Below are 23810 nucleotides of genomic sequence, written 5' to 3'. Positions count from 1 at the left end.
GGTTGCAGCATATGTTGTGTAAATGGTGAACTCATACAGCTGTCAACTCTTGTCATTTTAATCCATTTCACATTTGCTAGCTACCTTTTAGATCGAAGCCCAAATAGAATGATAAAAGATAAGATGATAGAAGCCCATCTCCTACTGTAAATAACCTACACACTGTGTGTGTAGCCAGCCAGCCAGCCAGCCAGCCAGCCAGCCAGGTAGAAAAATGGCAGAAAAATAAAAGACGGACATCAGAGTATTTTTCAGTTCACCAAAATGCAAAGTAAGAACCCTAGTAGCCTAATATCTCAAACACTAGTTGATAAAATGTTCATAAGAAAGAAATGAAATTCTAATGGAAATGTTTCACAATGATGTCATTAGGCAGAGCAGGCAACAGATGGCACACAGACAGCAGAGTTGGGGACAGTTATGCAGGGACAGACTGGCAGAGACAGGGAGTCTCAGGTAAGTTTGTTGAGTCTTTGTTTGGCAACATTATGAAAGGTTCTCCATTTTTTTGACTTGTAAAATAGGAACATAATTGGAAAATGCCATGGATACCCCCACTCTCAACTTAAACTGGTGACTGAACTAAGATTTGTTAAAGGCAATGGTATTGCTGTTGTGAGTAGTTGTGTAGTTTTGGGTACCGGTAGTTAGGAGGACGGCAAACACCTTATTTCTTTGGTTCCTCAATATACATTTACCATATTACAATGTAGGCTATGTGTTACAGCACTACTTTTGGTGTCCCCCTCAGGAATTGCTCTTGAGAAAATTTTATGTAATTGTCCCCTCCAAAGTTGATATCAGATTTTCGCCCCTGCGTGTAGGGTTAGTTGGTATAGTGGTGAGGTTTTAATGGGTGTAGGGTTAGTTGGTATAGTGGTGAGGTTTTAATGGGTGCAGGGTTAGTTGGTATAGTGGTGAGGTTTTAATGGGTGTAGGGTTAGTTGGTATAGTGGTGAGGTTTTAATGGGTGCAGGGTTAGTTGGTATAGTGGGGAGGTTTTAATGGGGGTAGGGTTAGTTGGTATAGTGGTGAGGTTTTAATGGGTGTAGGGTTAGTTGGTATAGTGGTGAGGTTTTAATGGGTGCAGGGTTAGTTAGTAGGGAGGTTTTAATGGGTGTAGGGTTAGTTGGTAGGGAGGTTTTAATGGGTGTAGGGTTAGTTGGTATAGTGGTGAGGTTTTAATGGGTGCAGGGTTAGTTGGTAGGGAGGTTTTAATGGGTGTAGGGTTAGTTGGTATAGTGGTGAGGTTTTAATGGGTGTAGGGTTAGTTGGTATAGTGGTGAGGTTTTAATGGGTGTAGGGTTAGTTGGTATAGTGGTGAGGTTTTAATGGGTGTAGGGTTAGTTGGTATAGTGGTGAGGTTTTAATGGGTGTAGGGTTAGTTGGTATAGTGGTGAGGTTTTAATGGGTGCAGGGTTAGTTGGTATAGTGGGGAGGTTTTAATGGGGGTAGGGTTAGTTGGTATAGTGGGGAGGTTTTAATGGGTGTAGGGTTAGTAGGTATAGTGGGGAGGTTTTAATGGGTGTAGGGTTAGTTGGTATAGTGGTGAGGTTTTAATGGGTGTAGGGTTAGTTGGTATAGTGGTGAGGTTTTAATGGGTGCAGGGTTAGTTAGTAGGGAGGTTTTAATGGGTGTAGGGTTAGTTGGTAGGGAGGTTTTAATGGGTGCAGGGTTAGTTGGTATAGTGGTGGGGTTTTAATGGGTGTAGGGTTAGTTGGTATAGTGGTGAGGTTTTAATGGGTGTAGGGTTAGTTGGTATAGTGGTGAGGTTTTAATGGGTGCAGGGTTAGTTGGTATAGTGGGGAGGTTTTAATGGGTGTAGGGTTAGTTGGTATAGTGGGGAGGTTTTAATGGGTGCAGGGTTAGTTGGTATAGTGGTGGGGTTTTAATGGGTGTAGGGTTAGTTGGTATAGTGGGGAGGTTTTAATGGGTGTAGGGTTAGTTGGTATAGTGGTGGGGTTTTAATGGGTGTAGGGTTAGTTGGTATAGTGGTGAGGTTTTAATGGGTGTAGGGTTAATTGGTATAGTGGTGAGGTTTTAATGGGTGCAGGGTTAGTTAGTAGGCCAATTTTTTCACAAAGTAATGAATTCATATCACAGAATAGTAGGCTGATACACAGCCAATACATTGGGTGGCGGCATACACCTATAATATTTCTTTGCGGACCGCCATAATATCAACGAAGAAGAAGAAGAAGCGTCTCCCAGCCGGCAGAACATTCACACGAAGAAGAAGCCCCCTGCTCTTAGTCTTGACTTCGTCGCCATCTTGTGGTCCACAAACACTCAGCAGGGAGGCAGCGGGGGAGTCATGTGCTTTGTCATGTGACGGTAAACAGGAATTGAATTGAAAAACCTGAAACGGTCAACATTTAGATAGCAACTATACTATCCTATAGGTGTATACCTTATAAACGGTCAACATTTAGCTAGCAACTACACTATCCTATAGGTGTATACCTTAATAAGGTGAGTTACTGTTGTGAAATGATGCATGCAAAATATTTTGAAACTCGCTCGGGTCGGTAGAATTCACCGCTTGTTGCAAAATATCTTACCGGCCACTAGCTTCAACTAGCCTGCTGGTGATAACTAACGTTAAATGTACAATTGTTTCATGTAGTTAGCTGAACTCGTTAACGTTATACAAAGGAATACTATTTAGAGATGCAGTTTTAGTCCCTGGTTTAATGGCAGCTGTGTCTGTCTTTGTGTAGAAGTGGGGGGCCAACAGCCCGAATTGCAGCGGTGCCTTGTAGACCCAGACCGCCGCCATGGTGGATTTCCTGGCGGAGAACAACCTGTGTGGTCAGGCGGTGCTGAGGATCGTGTCCCGGGGTAACGCTATCATAGCCGAGCTCCTCCGCCTCTCGGACTTCATCCCTGCTGTCTTCAGGCTCAAAGACAAGAGCGACCAGCAGAAATATGGAGACATCATCTGTGATTTCAGCTACTTCAAGGTGAGATGGGAGGGGGGGGGGGGGATTGTCTTGTTAAATAAGTATGAGATGAGATCACAGTGAAAGGACATCATTTGCGGTGCACCTCCTTAGATAATGGACACACACCGCCAGGGTCATCGTTAGGTCTTTCAAGTTATTTTATTTCCATCCGTCATCCATGAACTAAATTATTTAGAATATGTTATGGCATGATGATGATGATGACGAAGTACAGGGATAACGTTATGTCCATAAGTGACCTTTTTATATTCTCCCGCTGCCTTCCAGGGTCCAGAGTACTACGACAGTAAGCTAGAAGCCAAACCAGATCTGCAGGATCTGGACGATGAGTTCCGTGAGAACAACATAGAGATACTTTCACGATTCTACCTGGCGTTTGAAAGTGTCCACAAATACATCGTTGATCTAATCAGGTAATCTAGAATTACCTCCTTATGATATCGACCAGGGTGTCTGTTTTTGGATTTACGTATTTTGGGTTTGTTCACTCATTGAAGCCTGAAGCCTTAATGTGTGTTGTGTGTCAAGTAGTCTGTCTGTCCATAACGTTTCCTCACCATGCTTTATTTAATCAGCCGTTCTTCTCTCCAGGTACCTGGATGACCTGTATGAAGGAGTTTACATTCAACAGACCCTGGAGACTGTGCTGCTGAATGAGGATGGAAAACAACTCCTAGTAAAAAATATATTTAATTATTTTAGTTTTATATTACTAGGCAAGTCAGTTAAGAACAAATTCTTATTTTCAATGACGGTTAACTGCCTTGTTCAGGGGGCAGAGCGACAGATTTTTACCTTGTCAGCTCGGGGGATTCGATCTTGCAACCTTTCGGGTTACTAGTCCAACGCTCTAACCACTAGGCTACCCTGCCGCCCCCCCACTCTAACCACTAGGCTACCCTGCCGCCCCTCCACTCTAACCACTAGGCTACCTGCCGCCCCCCCACTCTAACCACTAGGCTACCCTGCCGCCCCTCCACTCTAACCACTAGGCTACCCTGCCGCCCCCCCACTCTAACCACTAGGCTACCCTGCCGCCCCTCCACTCTAACCACTAGGCTACCTGCCGCCCCCCCACTCTAACCACTAGGCTACCCTGCCGCCCCTCCACTCTAACCACTAGGCTACCCTGCCGCCCCTCCACTCTAACCACTAGGCTACCCTGCCGCCCCTCCACTCTAACCACTAGGCTACCCTGCTGCCCCTCCACTCTAACCACTAGGCTACCCTGCCGCCCCCCCACTCTAACCACTAGGCTACCCTGCCGCCCCTCCACTCTAACCACTAGGCTACCTGCCGCCCCTCCACTCTAACCACTAGGCTACCTGCCGCCCCTCCACTCTAACCACTAGGCTACCCTGCCGCCCCTCCACTCTAACCACTAGGCTACCTGCCGTCCCTCCAATCTAACCACTAGGCTACCCTGCCGCCCCTCCACTCTAACCACTAGGCTACCTGCCGTCCCTCCACTCTAACCACTAGGCTACCTGCCGTCCCTCCACTCTAACCACTAGGCTACCTGCCGTCCCTCCACTCTAACCACTAGGCTACCTGCCGTCCCTCCACTCTAACCACTAGGCTACCTGCCGTCCCTCCACTCTAACCACTAGGCTACCTGCCGTCCCTCCACTCTAACCACTAGGCTACCTGCCGTCCCTCCACTCTAACCACTAGGCTACCTGCCGTCCCTCCACTCTAACCACTAGGCTACCTGCCGTCCCTCCACTCTAACCACTAGGCTACCCTGCCGCCCCTCCACTCTAACCACTAGGCTACCCTGCTGCCCCTCCACTCTAACCACTATGCTACCTGCCGCCCCTCCACTCTAACCACTAGGCTACCTGCCGCCCCTCCACTCTAACCACTAGGCTACCCTGACCTCCCTCCACTCTAACCACTAGGCTACCCTGCCGCCCCTCCACTCTAACCACTAGGCTACCCTGCCGCCCCTCCACTCTAACCACTAGGCTACCCTGCTGCCCCTCCACTCTAACCACTAGGCTACCCTGCCGCCCCAATCTCTTGTAATGACTTATATTTTGTAGAGGGGCCCCCGAGGGTCGGGTTCCCCGGAAGCTTCGTAGCTCTAAGATCAACATTTATACATTTCATGAAAATCGTCCCTGTATGTTTGGCGATGTCCAGAAGGTATGTAACAGTCCTATGATGTGGTGTTTGTCCTTGTTAACCAGTGTGAGGCCCTGTATCTCTATGGAGTCATGCTGTTGGTTATTGACCAGAAGATGGAGGGAGAGGTCAGAGAGAGGATGCTGGTGTCCTACTATAGATACAGGTCAGACTTTTGCTGCTCTTTTTTTGGGGGGAAATGGCTTCTACATCCTTTATACATTTCAACCCTTTTTAAGAATCAATCTTCTTTGTTATTTTGTCCGGGACCGTTTAATGCTGTCAATAATACTATCTATAATACTATAATACTATCTATATTACCATAATACTATCTATAATATTATCTATCATACGATCTATAATACAATAATACTATCTATAAGACTATAATACTATCTATAATACTCTAATACTATCTTTAATACTCTAATACTATCTTTAATACTCTAATACTATCTATAATACTCTAATACTATCTATAATACTCTAATACTATCTTTAATACTCTAATACTATCTATAATACTCTAATACTATCTATAATACTCTAATACTATCTATAATACTCTAATACTATCTATAATACTCTAATACTATCTATAATACTGTAATACTATCTATATTACTATAATACTGTCTATAATACTGTAATACTATCTATAATACAATAATACTATCTATATTACTGTAATACTATCTATACTACTATCTATATTACTGTAATACTATCTATATTACTATAATACTATCTATAATACTGTAATACTATCTATATTACTGTAATACTATCTATACTACTATCTATATTACTGTAATACTATCTATAATACTGTAATACTATCTATAATACTGTAATACTATCTATAATACTCTAATACTATCTATATTACTATAATACTATCTATAATACTGTAATACTAGAATAGTAAGATAGCTCTGCTTTTAGCTCCTAAGCAATTTTGCACAAGCATTTAACTACACACACACAATAACATCTGCTAAATATGTGTATGTGACCAATCACATTTGATTTGGATTTGAAAACATTTCACAGGCTGAAATCTGATGAGTAGTACTAGAGAGAGCTAAAAAGTTACTTTAATGAAAGAAAACAAAACGTTTGAGTTAAAATGGACCGTGGTACTAACTATACATGTCCTGTTTGTCTATCCAGTGCTGCCCGCTCCTCAGCAGACTCTAACCTGGATGACATCTGTAAGCTGCTGCGTAGTACAGGCTACTCCAGCCAGTCGGGGGCCAAACGGCCAGCGAACTACCCTGAGAGCTACTTCCAGAGAGTGCCTATCAGTTCTACCTTCATCAGCATGGTGATCGGGAGGCTGCGTTCTGATGACATCTATAACCAGGTAAGACTCCAACGGATAGTTTCCTGAATTTTTTTTATAACCATTTTGTTTTCTTACCTTTTTTTAAAAGGAGTTTGTCGTGTCACTGTTTTCCTAGTTGGTAACGTAAACATTCCATTGGTTCCCTCTAGGTGGGTAGTATCCTAGAGCTGAATGACGTTTCTTACACCCCGACTAATGCTACAATATTACGTTGTCTTGAATGTTTTATTCAATCTATTTATTCAGTCTCAGATCCATGTTTCGTCCTGTCTCTAAAGATGTCCTCTGTCTCCCCCCCAGGTGTCTGAGCATCGCAGCACAGCGTTAGCATAACCAGTCTCAGATCCATGTTTCGTCCTGTCTCTAAAGATGTCCTCTGTCTCTCCCCCAAGTTTACCTGAGCATCGCAACACAGCGTTAGCATAACCAGTCTCAGATCCATGTTTCGTCCTGTCTCTAAAGATGTCCTCTGTCTCTCCCCCCAGGTATCTGAGCATCTCAGCACAGCGTTAGCATAACCAGTCTCAGATCCATGTTTCGTCCTGTCTCTAAAGATGTCCTCTGTCTCTCCCCCAGGTATCTGAGCATCGCAGCACAGTGTTAGCATAACCCGTCTCAGATCCATGTTTCGTCCTGTCTCTAAAGATGTCCTCTGTCTCTCCCCCCAGGTGTCTGAGCATCGCAGCACAGCGTTAGCATAACCAGTCTCAGATCCATGTTTCGTCCTGTCTCTAAAGATGTCCTCTGTCTCTCCCCCCAGGTATCTGCATACCCTCTGCCTGAGCACCGTAGCACAGCGCTAGCTAACCAGGCCGCCATGCTGTATGTCTGTCTCTACTTCATTCCCTCCATACTTCAGACTCAACAGGCCAAGATGAGGGAGATAGTGGACAAGTACTTCCCAGATAACTGGGTGAGAGACACCATTTAAACTGTACTTCCCTGAATACTAGGGAAACATTTTTTTTAGTGTACTTGTTTATCTTGATGCAGTATATTTCCCTCTGCCTTCAGCCATTACGCTGGTTTAAAGTATTTACGATTTCTCCTGCTGCAGGTCATCAGTGTCTACATGGGAATCACTGTGAATCTAGTGGAGGCTTGGGAACCATATAAAGCTGCCAAGATCGCCCTCAACTACACCCTGGACTCAGCCAATATCAGAGAGCAGGTATAGAGGTTTAACAGGCTGACGGACAAAACGTCTACTAACATGAAATGGTTTTCACTTGTTATAGACGTGAGCCTCCCATCATATCTTTCACAAGTTGTTGTGAAAATGTGGAAGGTTAGAGGACTACTTATGACCCCCCCCCCCCCGCCATGTTATAACACCTTTTATAACACCCTATAACTAACCATACGTTAACCCTCCTTTAGGCTAGTCGTTATTCAGTCAGTATGGAGGGCCTGAGGCCACAGATCCAGCAGCTGCTGAAGGAAGGGTTCCTGAGGGAGGAGATCGTCCTGGATAACATCCCCAAGCTGCTCAACTGTCTACGGGACTGTAACGTTTCTATACGCTGGCTGATGCTACACACTGCAGACTCGGGTAGGTCTTTCTATAGACCTCCTAGGTTCATGCATGAAATGGGCTTACAACTGATTTATGAAGCTTCCATGAAGGCCTTATAAAGGATTCATGAAGCATCCATAAAGGGTTCATGAAGCGTCCATAAAGGCCTTATAAAGGGTTCACAAAGCATCCATAAAGGGTTCATGAAGCTTCCATAAAGGCCTTATAAAGGGTTCATGAAACATTTGTATTTATTTATTTTGTTTAAAGTGGGAATGAGAACTAGTATCAAAACGAGGTAGATCAGAACCTCCGGTAGAATCATATCTGGCTGAACCTCCGGTGTAATCGTGTCGGGCTGAACCTCCGGTATAATCGTGTCGGGCTGAACCTCGGGGTGTAATCGTGTCGGGCTGAACCTCGGGTGTAATCGTGTCGGGCTGAACCTCGGGTGTAATCGTGTCGGGCTGAACCTCGGGTGTAATCGTGCCGGGCTGAACCTCGGGTGTAATCGTGCCGGGCTGAACCTCGGGGTGTAATCGTGTCGGGCTGAACCTCGGGTGTAATCGTGCCGGGCTGAACCTCGGGTGTAATCGTGCCGGGCTGAACCTCGGGGTGTAATCGTGTCGGGCTGAACCTCGGGTGTAATCGTGCCGGGCTGAACCTCGGGGTGTAATCGTGTCGGGCTGAACCTCTGGTATAATCGTGTCGGGCTGAACCTCGGGTGTAATCGTGCTGGGCTGAACCTCGGGTGTAATCGTGCTGGGCTGAACCTCGGGTGTAATCGTGCTGGGCTGAACCTCGGGTGTAATCGTGTCGGGCTGAACCTCTGGTGTAATCGTGTCGGGCTGAACCTCTGGTGTAATCGTGTCGGGCTGAACCTCTGGTGTAATCGTGCCGGGCTGAACCTCTGGTATAATCGTGTCGGGCTGAACCTCTGGTGTAATCGTGTCGGGCTGAACCTCTGGTGTAATCGTGTCGGGCTGAACCTCTGGTGTAATCGTGTCGGGCTGAACCTCTGGTGTAATCGTGTCGGGCTGAACCTCGGGTGTAATCGTGTCGGGCTGAACCTCGGGTGTAATCGTGTCGGGCTGAACCTCGGGTGTAATCGTGTCGGGCTGAACCTCCGGTGTAATCGTGCCGGGCTGAACCTCGGGTGTAATCGTGTCGGGCTGAACCTCACGGTGTATCACCTGTCATGCCGTGCCAGGTGATACTATGCCATGCCAGGTATTACTATGTCATGCCAGGTGATACTATGTCATGCCACGCCAGGTATTACTATGCCATGCCAGGCGATACTGTGTCATGCCAGGCGATACTGTGTCATGCCAGGCGATACTGTGTCATGCCAGGCGATACTGTGTCATGCCAGGCGATACTATGTCGTGCCAGGTGATACTATATTCCTAAACTGTGCTGTCTTTTCTTCTTGCAGCCTATGATCCCAACAACAAGCGTCTGCGCCAGATCAAAGATCAGGTGATCAACGACTCCAAGTACAACCCCAAGATCCTCTTCCAGTTACTCCTCGACACCGCCCAGTTCGAGTTCACTCTCAAAGAGGTCAGTCTTAACAATATCATATATGATTTGATGCCAAGTCAAGTTGTAATTACACAATTTAAAAAAACATGTCGGGTCTCTGAGTATAAATGGTGAATTCACCATCTGTGTTCCCCCGTTTTTTTTCTCTTCCTCTCTCAGATGTTCAAGCAGATGCTGTCGGAGAAGCAGCTGAAATGGGAGAGTTATAGAACAGAGGGATCAGAGAGGATGACCGAGCTGGCTGAGGTCTTCTCTGGGGTCAAGCCTCTAACCAGAGTGGAGAAGAATGGTGAGATGGATAACAGAACTAGCTACAACATAAAAACACACATCGTTACCACAACTGGTAGTTCACAATCTGGACTCCCTACTCTTATTGTAGTTCACAGTCTGGACTCCCTGCTCTTATTGTAGTTCACAGTCTGGACTCCCTGCTCTTATTGTAGTTCACAATCTGGACTCCCTGCTCTTATTGTAGTTCACAGTCTGGACTCCCTGCTCTTATTGTAGTTCACAGTCTGGACTCCCTGCTCTTATTGTAGTTCACAGTCTGGACTCCCTGCTCTTATTGTAGTTCACAGTCTGGACTCCCTGCTCTTATTGTAGTTCACAATCTGGACTCCCTGCTCTTATTGTAGTTCACAATCTGGACTCCCTGCTCTTATTGTAGTTCACAATCTGGACTCCCTGCTCTTATTGTAGTTCACAATCTGGACTCCCTGCTCTTATTGTAGTTCACAATCTGGACTCCCTGCTCTTATTGTAGTTCACAATCTGGACTCCCTGCTCTTATTGTAGTTCACAATCTGGACTCCCTGCTCTTATTGTAGTTCACAATCTGGACTCCCTGCTCTTATTGTAGTTCACAGTCTGGACTCCCTACTCTTATTGTGACTGCTTGTAAAATCCTTTTAGTTGGAGTCAATCACTGAAACTGTTTGAATGGCACAAAAATACACAATCCATGTCTCAATTGTCTCAAGGCTTAAAAAAAAATCCTTCTTTAACTTGTCTCCTCCCCTTCGTCTACACTGATTTGAAGTGGATTTAACAAGTGACATCAATAAGGGATCATATCTTTCACCTGGATTCACCTGGTCAGTCTCTGTCATGGAAAGAGCAGGTGTCCAGTCAGTGTATACAAACACATATATAGAGGGTGACTGGACAAGGGGGTGACTGGACAAGGGGGTGACTGGACAAGGGGGTGACTGGACAAGGGGGTGACTGGACAAGGGGGTGACTGGACAAGGGGGTGACTGGACAAGGGGGTGACATGGACAAGGGGGTGACATGGACAAGAGGGGTGACATGGACAAGAGGGTGACATGGACAAGAGGGTGACATGGACAAGAGGGTGACATGGACAAGAGGGTGACATGGACAAGAGGGTGACATGGACAAGAGGGTGACATGGACAAGAGGGTGAAAATGGACAAGACAGAAGATGTAAGTATCTTTTGAACAGGATATGGTAGTAGGTGCCAGGCGCACCGGTTTGTGTCGCACTCAAAAGTTTCCCTTCTGTATGAAGAACGGTCCCCCACCCAGCCAACATCCAGCCAACTTAACACAACTGTGGGAAGCATTGGAGTGCTTTGGACACCTTGTAGAGTCCATGTCCCAACAAACTGAGGCTGTTCAGGGGGCAGAATACCTTCCTCAATATTAGGAAGGTATTCCTAATGTTTTTCTGTTAAAAGCATGTGTACCATACCTATTCCTGTTGCAGGCTCACTGTACCATACCTATTCCTGTTGCGGGCTCACTGTACCATACCTATTCCTGTACCATACCTATTCCTGTTGCGGGCTCACTGTACCATACCTATTCCTGTACCATACCTATTCCTGTTGCAGGCTCACTGTACCATACCTATTCCTGTTGCAGGCTCACTGTACCATACTTATTCCTGTTGCGGGCTCACTGTGCCATACTTATTCCTGTTGCGGGCTCACTGTGCCATACTTATTCCTGTTGCGGGCTCACTGTACCATACCTATTCCTGTTGCGGGCTCACTGTGCCATACTTATTCCTGTTGCGGGCTCACTGTACCATACCTATTCCTGTTGCAGGCTCACTGTACCATACCTATTCCTGTTGCGGGCTCACTGTACCATACCTATTCCTGTTGCGGGCTCACTGTGCCATACTTATTCCTGTTGCGGGCTCACTGTACCATACCTATTCCTGTTGCAGGCTCACTGTACCATACCTATTCCTGTTGCAGGCTCACTGTACCATACCTATTCCTGTTGCGGGCTCACTGTGCCATACTTATTCCTGTTGCGGGCTCACTGTACCATACCTATTCCTGTTGCAGGCTCACTGTACCATACTTATTCCTGTTGTGGGCTCACTGTACCATACCTATTCCTGTTGCGGGCTCACTGTACCATACTTATTCCTGTTGCAGGCTCACTGTACCATACTTATTCCTGTTGCGGGCTCACTGTACCATACCTATTCCTGTTGCGGGCTCACTGTACCATACCTATTCCTGTTGCGGGCTCACTGTACCATATCTATTCCTGTCGCAATAAGCTGATCTCACTATGCTGTACTTCCTCCCATTCTAAACGTGTTAGATGATGATGTGTTGTTGACATGGTGGTGGTTGTTGTTGGACAGAGAACCTGCAGGCATGGTTCAGGGAGATCTCTAAGCAGATAGAGTCTCTGAACTACGAGGACTCCACCGCTGCAGGCAGGAAGACCGTTCAGCTGATACAGGCCCTCGTAGAGGTGAGGCTTGGAAATTCAACACAAACGACAACGACTAGAAAGTGAACAAGAGTACAGTCACTGAAGTTATTTTATCTCTGGGTTACACTCTTAGTGACCGTTACATTATCATTATATTACACGGTAACACTCTTAGTGACCGTTACATTATCATTATATTACACGGTAACACTCTTAGTGACCGTTAAGTGATCATTATATTACATGGTAACACTCTTAGTGACCGTTAAGTGATCATTATATTACATGGTAACACTCTTAGTGACCGTTACATTATCATTATATTACACGGTAACACTCTTAGTGACCGTTAAGTGATCATTATATTACATGGTAACACTCTTAGTGACCGTTACATTATCATTATATTACACGGTAACACTCTTAGTGACCGTTACATGATCATTATATTACATGGTAACACTCTTAGTGACCGTTACATTATCATTATATTACACAGTGGTTACATTTGTATTCCTTCAATTTAATATACAATGTTGGTGTTGCTTTGTCCAAAAATATGTTGTAACTTTTCAGTGAAAAGCTACAATTTTCTGATGTTCATTCTAACAGCCAATTGGATAAGAGACTTGGAAGTGTGGAAACAGGAGACTATATAAACTTTGTCTTCCTGTCCTCTCCTTACCAATAAACCCTGACTTCCTGTCCTCTCCTTACCAATAAACCCTGACTTCCTGTCCTCTCCTTACCAGTAAACCCTGACTTCCTGTCCTCTCCTTACCTATAAACCCTGACTTCCTGTCCTCTCCTTACCTATAAACCCTGACTTCCTGTCCTCTCCTTACCTATAAACCCTGACTTCCAGTCCTCTCCTTACCTGTAAACCCTGACTTCCTGTCCTCTCCTTACCTATAAACCCTGACTTCCTGTCCTCTCCTTACCAATAAACCCTGACTTCCTGTCCTCTCCTTACCTATAAACCCTGACTTCCTGTCCTCTCCTTACCTATAAACACTGACTTCCTGTCCTCTCCTTACCTATAAACCCTGACTTCCTGTCCTCTCCTTACCTATAAACCCTGACTTCCTGTCCTCTCCTTACCTATAAACCCTGACTTCCTGTCCTCTCCTTACCTACAAACCCTGACTTCCTGTCCTCTCCTTACCTACAAACCCTGACTTCCTGTCCTCTCCTTACCTATAAACCCTGACTTCCTGTCCTCTCCTTACCTATAAACCCTGACTTCCTGTCCTCTCCTTACCTATAAACCCTGACTTCCTGTCCTCTCCTTACCTATAAACCCTGACTTCCTGTCCTCTCCTTACCTGTGCTCAGGTTCAAGAGTTCCACCAGTTGGAGTCCAACCTGCAGGTGTGTCAGTTCCTGGCTGACACCAGGAAGTTCCTTCACCAGATGATCAGGACGATCAACATCAAGGAGGAGGTCCTGATCACCATGCAGATAGTAGGAGACCTGTCCTACGCTTGGCAGATCATAGACAGGTACACACTGACCAACTACATATTACCAGTTTCATGATGACATAGTAAGTCTAACCTGGTCAAATAAGATCTCAGTGAGACTAACCTGGTCAAATAAGATCTCAGTGAGACTAACCTGGTCAAATAAGAACCCAGTGAGACTAACCTGGTCAAATAAGATCTCAGTGAGACTAACCTGGTCAAATAAGATCTCAGTGAGACTAACCTGGTCAAATAAGATCTCAGTGAGACTAACCTGGTCAAATAAGAACCCAGTGAGACTAACCTGGTCAAATAAGAACCCAGTGAGACTAACATGGTCAAATAAGATCTCAGTGAGACTAAACTGGTCAAATACGTTCTCAGTGAGACTAACCTGGTCAAATAAGATCTCAGTGAGACTAACCTGGTCAAATAAGATCTCAGTGAGACTAACCTGGTCAAATAAGATCTCAGTGAGACTAACCTGGTCAAATAAGGACCCAGTGAGATTAACCTGGTCAAATAAGATCTCAGTGAGACTAACCTGGTCAAATACGATCTCAGTGAGACTAACCTGGTCAAATACGATCTCAGTGAGACTAACCTGGTCAAATAAGGACCCAGTGAGACTAACCTGGTCAAATAAGATCTCAGTGAGACTAACCTGGTCAAATACGATCTCAGTGAGACTAACCTGGTCAAATACGATCTCAGTGAGACTAACCTGGTCAAATAAGAACCCAGTGAGATTAGCCTGGTCAAATAAGAAACCAGTGAGACTAACCTGGTCAAATAAGATCTCAGTGAGACTAACCTGGTCAAATAAGTTCTCAGTGAGACTAACCTGGTCAAATAAGAACCCAGTGAGACTAAACTGGTCAAATAAGATCTCAGTGAGACTAACCTGGTCAAATAAGATCTCAGTGAGACTAACCTGGTCAAATACGATCTCAGTGAGACTAACCTGGTCAAATACGATCTCAGTGAGACTAACCTGGTCAAATACGATCTCAGTGAGACTAACCTGGTCAAATAAGATCTCAGTGAGTCTAACCTGGTCAAATAAGATCTCAGTGAGACTAACCTGGTCAAATAAGATCTCAGTGAGACTAACCTGGTCAAATAAGAACCCAGTGAGACTAACCTGGTCAAATAAGAACCCAGTGAGACTAACCTGGTCAAATAAGAACCCAGTGAGACTAACCTGGTCAAATAAGATCTCAGTGAGACTAACCTGGTCAAATAAGATCTCAGTGAGACTAACCTGGTCAAATAAGATCTCAGTGAGACTAACCTGGTCAAATAAGATCTCAGTGAGACTAACCTGGTCAAATAAGATCTCAGTGAGACTAACCTGGTCAAATAAGATCTCAGTGAGACTAACCTGGTCAAATACGAACCCAGTGAGACTAACCTGGTCAAATAAGAACCCAGTGAGACTAACCTGGTCAAATAAGATAAATATCTAAATTTGCCATTTTGAATGTTTTTGTCTGGTTGTTTTTCCCAGCTTCACGTCCATCATGCAGGAGAGTATCAGAGTGAATCCCTCCATGGTGACCAAACTACGAGCAACCTTCCTAAAGGTCAACCGTTCACCTCTCAGACAAAACACTTCCTTTAGTAGAGGACACAGGTTCAAAAGGTCTTTTACTGTTTTGAAAACATGCAGTCTGTAACGCGCGTGTTTTTTGTTTCCAGTTGGCGTCTGCGTTGGATCTGCCTCTGCTGCGTATCAACCAGGCTAACAGTCCAGATCTCCTTAGTGTTTCTCAGTTCTACTCCGGGGAACTGGTGACCTACGTCAGGAAGGTACGGTCCCGGAGACCAGGAATCCTGAATCTCAAATCAACCCCCCTACCCCCAGTCCCCACTCCTTGCCCCTAGTCTCTACTCTCTACCCCAGCCCCTAGCCTCTACTCTCTACCCCCAGCCCCTACTCTCTACTCCCTACCCCCAGCCCCTAGCCTCTACTCTCTGCCCCTAGCCCCTAGCCTCTACTCTCTGCCCCTAGCCTCTACTCTCTACCCCCAGCCCCTAGTCTCTACTCTCTACCCCAGCCCCTAGCCTCTACTCTCTACCCCCAGCCCCTAGCCTCTACTCTCTGCCCCTAGCCTCTACTCTCTACCCCCAGCCCCTAGCCTCTACTCTCTGCCCCTAGCCTCTACTCTCTACCCCCAGCCCCTAGTCTCTAGTCTCTACCCCCAGCCCCTAGTCTCTACTCTCTACCCCCAGCCCCTAGTCTCTACTCTCTACCCCAGCCCTTAGCCTCTACTCTCTACCCCCAGCCCCTAGTCTCTACTCTCTACCCCCAGCCCCTAGTCTCTACTCTCTAACCCCAGCCCCAAGCCTCTACTCTCTACCCCCAGCCCCTAGCCTCTACTCTCTACCCCCAGTCTCTACTCTCTACCCCCAGCCCCTAGACTCTACTCTCTACCCCTCGTCTCTACTCTCTACCCCCAGCCCTTAGTCTCTACTCTCTACCCCTAGTCTCTACTCTCTACCCCCAGCCCCTAGTCTCTACCCCCAGCCCCTAGTCTCTACCCCCAGCCCCTACTCTCTACCCCCAGCCCCTAGTCTCTACCCCCAGCCCCTAGTCTCTACTCTCTACCCCCAGCCCCTAGTCTCTACCCCCAGCCCCTAGTCTCTACTCTCTACCCCCAGCCCCTAGTCTCTACTCTCTACCCCCAGCCCCTCGTCTCTACTCTCTACCCCCAGCCTCTACTCTCTACCCCCAGCCCCTAGTCTCTACTCTCTACCCCCAGCCCCTCGTCTCTACTCTCTACCCCCAGCCTCTACTCTCTACCCCCAGCCCTCGTCTCTACTCTCTACCCCCAGCCTCTACTCTCTACCCCCAGCCCCTAGCCTCTACTCTCTACTCCCAGCCCCTAGTCTCTACTCTCTACTCCCAGCCCCTAGTCTCTACCCCCAGCCCCTAGCCTCTACTCTCTACCCCCAGCCCCTAGCCTCTACTCTCTACTCCCAGCCCCTAGTCTCTACTCTCTACTCCCAGCCCCTAGTCTCTACTCCCAGCCCCTAGTCTCTACTCTCTACTCCCAGCCCCTAGTCTCTACTCTCTAACCCCAGCCCCTAGTCTCTACTCTCTACCCCCAGCCCCTAGTCTCTACTCTCTACTCCCAGCCCCTAGTCTCTACTCCCAGCCCCTAGTCTCTACTCTCTACCCCCAGCCTCTACTCTCTACTCCCAGCCCCTAGTCTCTACTCTCTACTCCCAGCCCCTAGTCTCTACTCCCTACCCCCAGCCTCTACTCTCTACCCCCAGCCCCTAGTCTCTACTCTCTACTCCCAGCCCCTAGTCTCTACTCTCTACCCCCAGCCCCTAGTCTCTACTCTCTACCCCCAGCCCCCAGCCCCTAGTCTCTACCCCCAGCCCCTAGTCTCTACCCCCAGCCCCTAGTCTCTACCCCCAGCCCCTAGTCTCTACCCCCAGCCCCTAGTCTCTACCCCCCAGCCCCTAGCCTCTACTCCCTACCCCCAGCCCCTAGCCTCTACTCCCTACCCCCAGCCCCTAGTCTCTACTCTCTACCCCCAGCCCATAGTCTCTACTCTCTACCCCCAGCCCATAGTCTCTACCCCCAGCCCCTAGTCTCTACTCTCTACCCCCAGCCCCTACTCTCTACCCCCAGCCCCTACTCTCTACCCCCAGCCCCTAGTCTCTACTCTCTACCCCCAGCCCCTAGTCTCTACTCTCTACCCCCAGCCCCTAGTCTCTACTCTCTACCCCCAGCCCCTAGTCTCTACTCTCTACCCCCAGCCCCTAGTCTCTACTCTCTACCCCCAGCCCCTAGTCTCTACTCTCTACCCCCAGCCCCTAGTCTCTACTCTCTACCCCCAGCCCCTAGTCTCTACTCTCTACCCCCAGCCCCTAGTCTCTACTCTCTACCCCCAGCCCCTAGTCTCTACTCTCTACCCCCAGCCCCTCGTCTCTACTCTCTACCCCCAGCCTCTACTCTCTACCCCCAGCCTCTACTCCCTACCCCCAGCCCCTAGCCTCTACTCTCTACCCCCAGCCCCTAGTCTCTACTCTCTACCCCCAGCCCCTAGTCTCTACTCTCTACTCCCCAGCCCCTAGTCTCTACTCCCAGCCCCTTGTCTCTACTCTCTACCCCCAGCCCCTAGTCTCTACTCTCTACTCCCAGACCCTAGTCTCTACTCTCTACCCCCAGACCCTAGTCTCTACCCCCAGCCCCTAGTCTCTACTCTCTACCCCCAGCCCCTAGTCTCTACTCTCTACCCCCAGCCCCTAGTCTCTACTCTCTACCCCCAGCCCCTAGTCTCTACTCTCTACCCCCAGCCCCTAGTCTCTACTCTCTACTCCCAGCCCCTAGTCTCTACTCTCTACCCCCAGCCTCTACTCTCTACCCCCAGCCCCTAGTCTCTACTCTCTACTCCCTGCCCCTAGTCTCTACTCTCTACTCCCAGCCCCTAGTCTCTACTCTCTACTCCCAGCCCCTAGTCTCTACCCCCAGCCCCTAGTCTCTACCCCCAGCCCCTAGTCTCTACCCCCAGCCCCTAGTCTCTACTCCCAGCCCCTAGTCTCTACTCTCTACTCCCAGCCCCTAGTCTCTACTCTCTACCCCCAGCCCCTAGTCTCTACCCCCAGCCCCTAGTCTCTACTCTCTACCCCCAGCCCCTAGTCTCTACTCTCTACTCCCAGCCCCTAGTCTCTACTCTCTACCCCCAGCCTCTACTCTCTACCCCCAGCCCCTAGTCTCTACTCTCTACCCCCAGCCCCTAGTCTCTACTCTCTACCCCCAGCCCCTAGTCTCTACCCCCAGCCCCTACTCTCTACCCCCAGCCCCTACTCTCTACCCCAGCCCCTACTCTCTACCCCCAGCCCCTAGTCTCTACCCCCAGCCCCTAGTCTCTACCCCCAGCCCCTAGTCTCTACCCCCAGCCCCTAGTCTCTACCCCCAGCCCCTAGTCTCTACTCCCAGCCCCTAGTCTCTACTCTCTACTCCCAGCCCCTAGTCTCTACTCTCTACCCCCAGCCCCTAGTCTCTACTCCCTACCCCCAGCTCCTAGTCTCTACTCTCTACCCCCAGCCCCTAGTCTCCACTAGGTGTTACAGATCATCATCCCTGAGAGCATGTTTCCTCTCCTCTCCACTAGGTGTTACAGATCATCCCTGAGAGCATGTTTCCTCTACTCTCCACTAGGTGTTACAGATCATCCCTGAGAGCATGTTTCCTCTCCGCTCCACTAGGTGTTACAGATCATCATCCCTGAGAGCATGTTTCCTCTCCACTAGGAGTTACAGATCATCATCCCTGAGAGCATGTTTCCTCTCCTCTCCACTAGGTGTTACAGATCATCCCTGAGAGCATGTTTCCTCTCCTCTCCACTAGGTGTTACAGATCATCATCACTGAGAGCATGTTTCCTCTACTCTCCACTAGGTGTTACAGATCATCATCCCTGAGAGCATGTTTCCTCTCCACTAGGAGTTACAGATCATCATCCCTGAGAGCATGTTTCCTCTCCACTAGGTGTTACAGATCATCATCCCTGAGAGCATGTTTCCTCTCCTCTCCACTAGGTGTTACAGATCATCATCCCTGAGAGCATGTTTCCTCTCCTCTCCACTAGGTGTTACAGATCATCATCCCTGAGAGCATGTTTCCTCTCCTCTCCACTAGGTGTTACAGATCATCATCCCTGAGAGCATGTTTCCTCTCCTCTCCACTAGGTGTTACAGATCATCATCCCTGAGAGCATGTTTCCTCTCCTCTCCACTAGGTGTTACAGATCATCATCCCTGAGAGCATGTTTCCTCTCCTCTCCACTAGGTGTTACAGATCATCCCTGAGAGCATGTTCACCTCCCTGGCGAAGATCATCAAGCTGCAGATCCATGCCATCATGGAGGTTCCCACCAGACTGGACAAGGACAAGCTGAAGGACTACGCCCAGCTGGGGGCTCGCTACGAGGTCAGAGGTCGTTTTAGAAACAGCTTTATGGTCCTGTGTGAATCAGTCGGATGAGCATGGGCGCTTGCAATGACAAAAGGTTGTGGGTTCGATTCCCGCTGGGGTCACCCATACGAAAAATGTATGCACACATGACTGTTGGTGTCTTTGTATAAAAGTGTCTCCTAAATGTCAGATATAGAGAGGTCAGTACTACACCAGACACAGCACTGCTAGTGTTAGACTGGTGCAGGGAACAAGATGGGGGTCTCTCAGAGGACCCCTAGTAGTGTCTATAACTAGGACCTATACTATAACTAGGACCTATAGTAGTGACTATAACTAGGACCTATACTATAACTAGGACCTATAGTAGTGTCTATAACTAGGACCTATAGTAGTGTCTATAACTAGGACCTATAGTAGTGACTATAACTAGGACCTATAGTAGTGACTATAACTAGGACCTATAGTAGTGACTATAACTAGGACCTATACTATAACTAGGACCTATAGTAGTGACTATAACTAGGACCTATAGTAGTGACTATAACTAGGACCTATACTATAACTAGGACTAATAGTAGTGTCTATAACTAGGACCTATAGTAGTGTCTATAACTAGGACCTATAGTAGTGTCTATAACTAGGACCTATAGTAGTGACTATAACTAGGACCTATAGTAGTGTCTATAACTAGGACCTATAGTAGTGACTATAACTAGGAGCCAGAGTTTCCCTGACTAGGTTCCTGGCCCCTAACTGTGCAGAGGGAACAGATGCTCACTGAGTCTCCCCAAACCGTTCCTCTCTGCCTCAATGGAGCAGTGTTTTGTTAGAGGCAGTGGGTTTTCTACAGCTGAACATCCTTGACTTGTTATTTCGTTCTTGATTTTCTCCCAGGTTGCTAAACTCACTCACGCCATCTCCATCTTTACTGAAGGGATTCTGATGATGAAGACTACGCTGGTTGGAATCATAAAGGTCAGTTTTTAAATTAAAACAGGTTTGTGCAACTGTTGTTTTTAGATATGATGACTGCAGTGTAGCCTAGTGGTTAGAGTGGAGGGGCGGCAGGGTAGCCTAGTGGTTAGAGTGGAGGGACGGCAGGTAGCCTAGTGGTTAGAGTGGAGGGGCGGCAGGGTAGCCTAGTGGTTAGAGTGGAGGGGCGGCAGGGTAGCCTAGTGGTTAGAGTGGAGGGGCGGCAGGGTAGCCTAGTGGTTAGAGTGGAGGGGAGGCAGGTAGCCTAGTGGTTAGAGTGGAGGGGAGGCAGGTAGCCTAGTGGTTAGAGTGGAGGGTCGGCAGGTAGCCTAGTGGTTAGAGGGGGGAGGCAGGTAGCCTAGTGGTTAGAGTGGGGGGAGGCAGGTAGCCTAGTGGTTAGAGTGGGGGGAGGCAGGTAGCCTAGTGGTTAGCGTGGAGGGACGGCAGGTAGCCTAGTGGTTAGAGGGGGGAGGCAGGTAGCCTAGTGGTTAGAGCGTTGGGCCAGTAACCGAAAGGTTGCTAGATCGAATCCCCCGAGCTGACAAGGTAAAAAAATCTGTCGTTCTGCCCCTGAACAAGTGTCACGAGAATTTTCCATGACGATAACTAAACAATCATTTAAGCTTTGACAAATTCCCGAGGTTTGTAAGACCCTGGGATTTAATAATAATTAGGCAAAGTCTCAGATTCTCCAAATGGTTCATTGTTCTTTATTCACGAGAGCTCTGAAGTAAAAAAAAATGCAAACACAGTCATTTTATAACTCCCACCTACACACACACACACACACACACACACACACACACACACAGTTTATCACTTTTCTACCAGCCTGGCAATTTCTAGCAGTTTCTCTCCTCCCTAGATTAGAGGGGCCTTGGAAAGGTCCTCTTTCCTGTTGTCAGTTTTCAGAGTTACAACCAGGTCATGTGTAGTTCAATTGTCCTTTGTTTTCTCAACCATACCTTTCTCACCCTTAACTTGTCTCACACACACATTATTGGATTATAGTCTTATAATTCTAATACATTTCACACCGTTAAATACGTTTCAGGGTGGAATTCTTTAGTCATTACTTTAAACATAAATTCCTTTATAACAAGGCAGTTAACCCACTGTTCCCCGGGTGGCCGTCATTGTAAAATAAGAATTTGTTCTTAACTGACTTTTAAATAAAACGTTTAAATAAAATAAAAACATATCTTTTATAATTGAGAAAATGTGTCTAAATGCAGAAGTCTTACCTTTTTCATGGCGTCTCTTCAGGTGGATCCCAAGCAGCTCCTGGAAGATGGTATCAGGAAGGAGTTGGTGAGAAGAGTAGCCTACGCTCTACACAAAGGACTTATCTTTAACCCCAAGGCTAAGGTGAGATATCTGACCATGACACAGCACAATATCAACCTTTCAGAGGGGCTCCCGAGTGGCGCAGCGGTCTAAGGCACTGCATCTCAGTGCTAGGGGAGTCACTACAGTCCCTGGTTCGATTCCAGGCTGTATCACATCCCGGCCGTGATTGGGAGTCCCATAGGGTGGCGCACAATTGACCCAGCGTCGTCCGGGTTTGGCCGGGGGTAGGCCGTCCATTGTAAATAAGAATGGTTTCTTAACTGACTTGCCTAGTTAAATAAAAGTTACATTTTATAAATATATCCTCAGTACCATTCAGCACAATGTTAAACGTCACTTTCAAAACTTTCTAAGTTTGTCCAGGTTTTATTCATGACAGAATACAAAACAAACTTGTCTGCTAACTTGAAAATGTAAAACAAACAAATGTAAAAAAAGAAATGAAGTGTTACAGAATATTAATCGTGGTAAATTTCAATCTCACACCTGGTCAGACCAGTGAGTTGATGCCGAAGCTGAAGGAGATGGCAGCCACCATGGATGGCTTCTACCGGTCCTTCGAGTACATCCAGGATTACGTCTCCATCTACGGCCTGAAGATCTGGCAGGAGGAGGTCTCTCGTATCATCAACTACAATGTGGAGCAGGAATGCAACAGTTTCCTGCGCACCAAGGTTGGACCGTTTTTATATATATAGTCACATGGCTCTTTCTCAGTTGGTCTGGTTGATTCCTTGAATCCTTTTTATTTTAAACATTAAAACATCATCTAAAAAAAAAAGGAGGAGACATTACATTCCTCGCCTCGTTCTCAATCGTATTGGAGGAGAAGGTCAAAGTTTATTTGTCACGTGTGCCGAATACAGTGAAATGTTTACTTACAGGCTCTAACCAACAGTGCAAAAAAGGTATTAGGTGAACAATAGGTAGGTAAAGAAATAAAAACAATATATCCACCCGGCACAGCCAGAAGAGGACTGGCCACCCCTCATAGCCTGGTTCCTCTCTAGGTTTCTTCCTAGGTTTTTGGCCTTTCTAGGGAGTTTTTCCTAGGGAGTTTTTCCTAGCCACCGTGCCTCTTTCACATGCATTGCTTGCTGTTTGGGGTTTTAGGCTGGGTTTCTGTACAGCACTTTGAGATATCAGCTGATATACGAAGGGCTTTATAAATACATTTGATTTGATTTAAAGAAATAAAAACAACAGTAAAAAAGACAGTGAAAAATAACAGTAGAGAGGCTGTATACAGGAGAGGTTATATACAGGAGAGGTTATATACAGGAGAGGTTATATACAGGAGAGGTTATATACAGGAGAGGTTATATACAGGAGAGGTTATATACAGGAGAGGCTATATACAGTAGAGAGGTTATATACAGTAGAGAGGTTATATACAGTAGAGAGGTTATATACAGTAGAGAGGTTATATACAGTAGAGAGGTTATATACAGTAGAGAGGTTATATACAGTAGAGAGGTTATATACAGTAGAGAGGTTATATACAGTAGAGAGGTTATATACAGTAGAGAGGTTATATACAGGAGAGGTTATATACAGTAGAGAGGTTATATACAGTAGAGAGGTTATATACAGTAGAGAGGTTATATACAGTAGAGAGGTTATATACAGGAGAGGCTATATACAGTAGAGAGGCTATATACAGTAGAGAGGCTATATACAGTAGAGAGGCTATATACAGTAGAGAGGCTATATACAGTAGAGAGGCTATGTACAGCAGAGAGGCTACAGACAGCAGAGAGGCTACAGACAGCAGAGAGGCTACAGACAGCAGAGAGGCTACAGACAGCAGAGAGGCTACAGACAGCAGAGAGGCTACAGACAGCAGAGAGGCTACAGACAGCAGAGAGGCTACA

General features: G+C 47.0%; 2 protein-coding genes across 3 annotated transcripts in view; both read left to right on the top strand.

Annotated features, from left to right (window-relative positions):
* The window catches only part of LOC115187885 (CUB and sushi domain-containing protein 3-like), a 1475978-nt gene that overhangs the window by 360518 nt on the left and 1091650 nt on the right, over positions 1-23810 (top strand).
* LOC115187872 (WASH complex subunit 5) overlaps positions 2321-23810 on the top strand; it is a 32988-nt gene continuing 11498 nt past the window's right edge. For both annotated transcript variants that reach the window (XM_029746907.1, XM_029746906.1), the window contains exons 1-19: positions 2321-2472; positions 2721-2963; positions 3234-3379; positions 3558-3642; positions 5159-5259; positions 6270-6462; positions 7205-7357; positions 7502-7615; positions 7825-7996; positions 9399-9526; positions 9668-9797; positions 12141-12253; positions 13550-13716; positions 15188-15263; positions 15379-15489; positions 19486-19626; positions 20509-20589; positions 21853-21954; positions 22431-22610. In XM_029746907.1, coding sequence (XP_029602767.1) covers positions 2778-2963; positions 3234-3379; positions 3558-3642; positions 5159-5259; positions 6270-6462; positions 7205-7357; positions 7502-7615; positions 7825-7996; positions 9399-9526; positions 9668-9797; positions 12141-12253; positions 13550-13716; positions 15188-15263; positions 15379-15489; positions 19486-19626; positions 20509-20589; positions 21853-21954; positions 22431-22610 — 2379 coding nt within the window. In that variant the 5' untranslated portion in view covers positions 2321-2472; positions 2721-2777. The remainder of the gene's footprint in view (positions 2473-2720; positions 2964-3233; positions 3380-3557; positions 3643-5158; positions 5260-6269; positions 6463-7204; positions 7358-7501; positions 7616-7824; positions 7997-9398; positions 9527-9667; positions 9798-12140; positions 12254-13549; positions 13717-15187; positions 15264-15378; positions 15490-19485; positions 19627-20508; positions 20590-21852; positions 21955-22430; positions 22611-23810) is intronic.

The sequence above is a fragment of the Salmo trutta genome, unplaced genomic scaffold (genome assembly GCF_901001165.1).
Source record: "Salmo trutta unplaced genomic scaffold, fSalTru1.1, whole genome shotgun sequence".
NCBI lineage: Eukaryota > Metazoa > Chordata > Actinopteri > Salmoniformes > Salmonidae > Salmo > Salmo trutta.
Note: the sequence above shows the minus strand (reverse complement) of the source record. Positions and strands in the feature narration are given on the sequence as shown.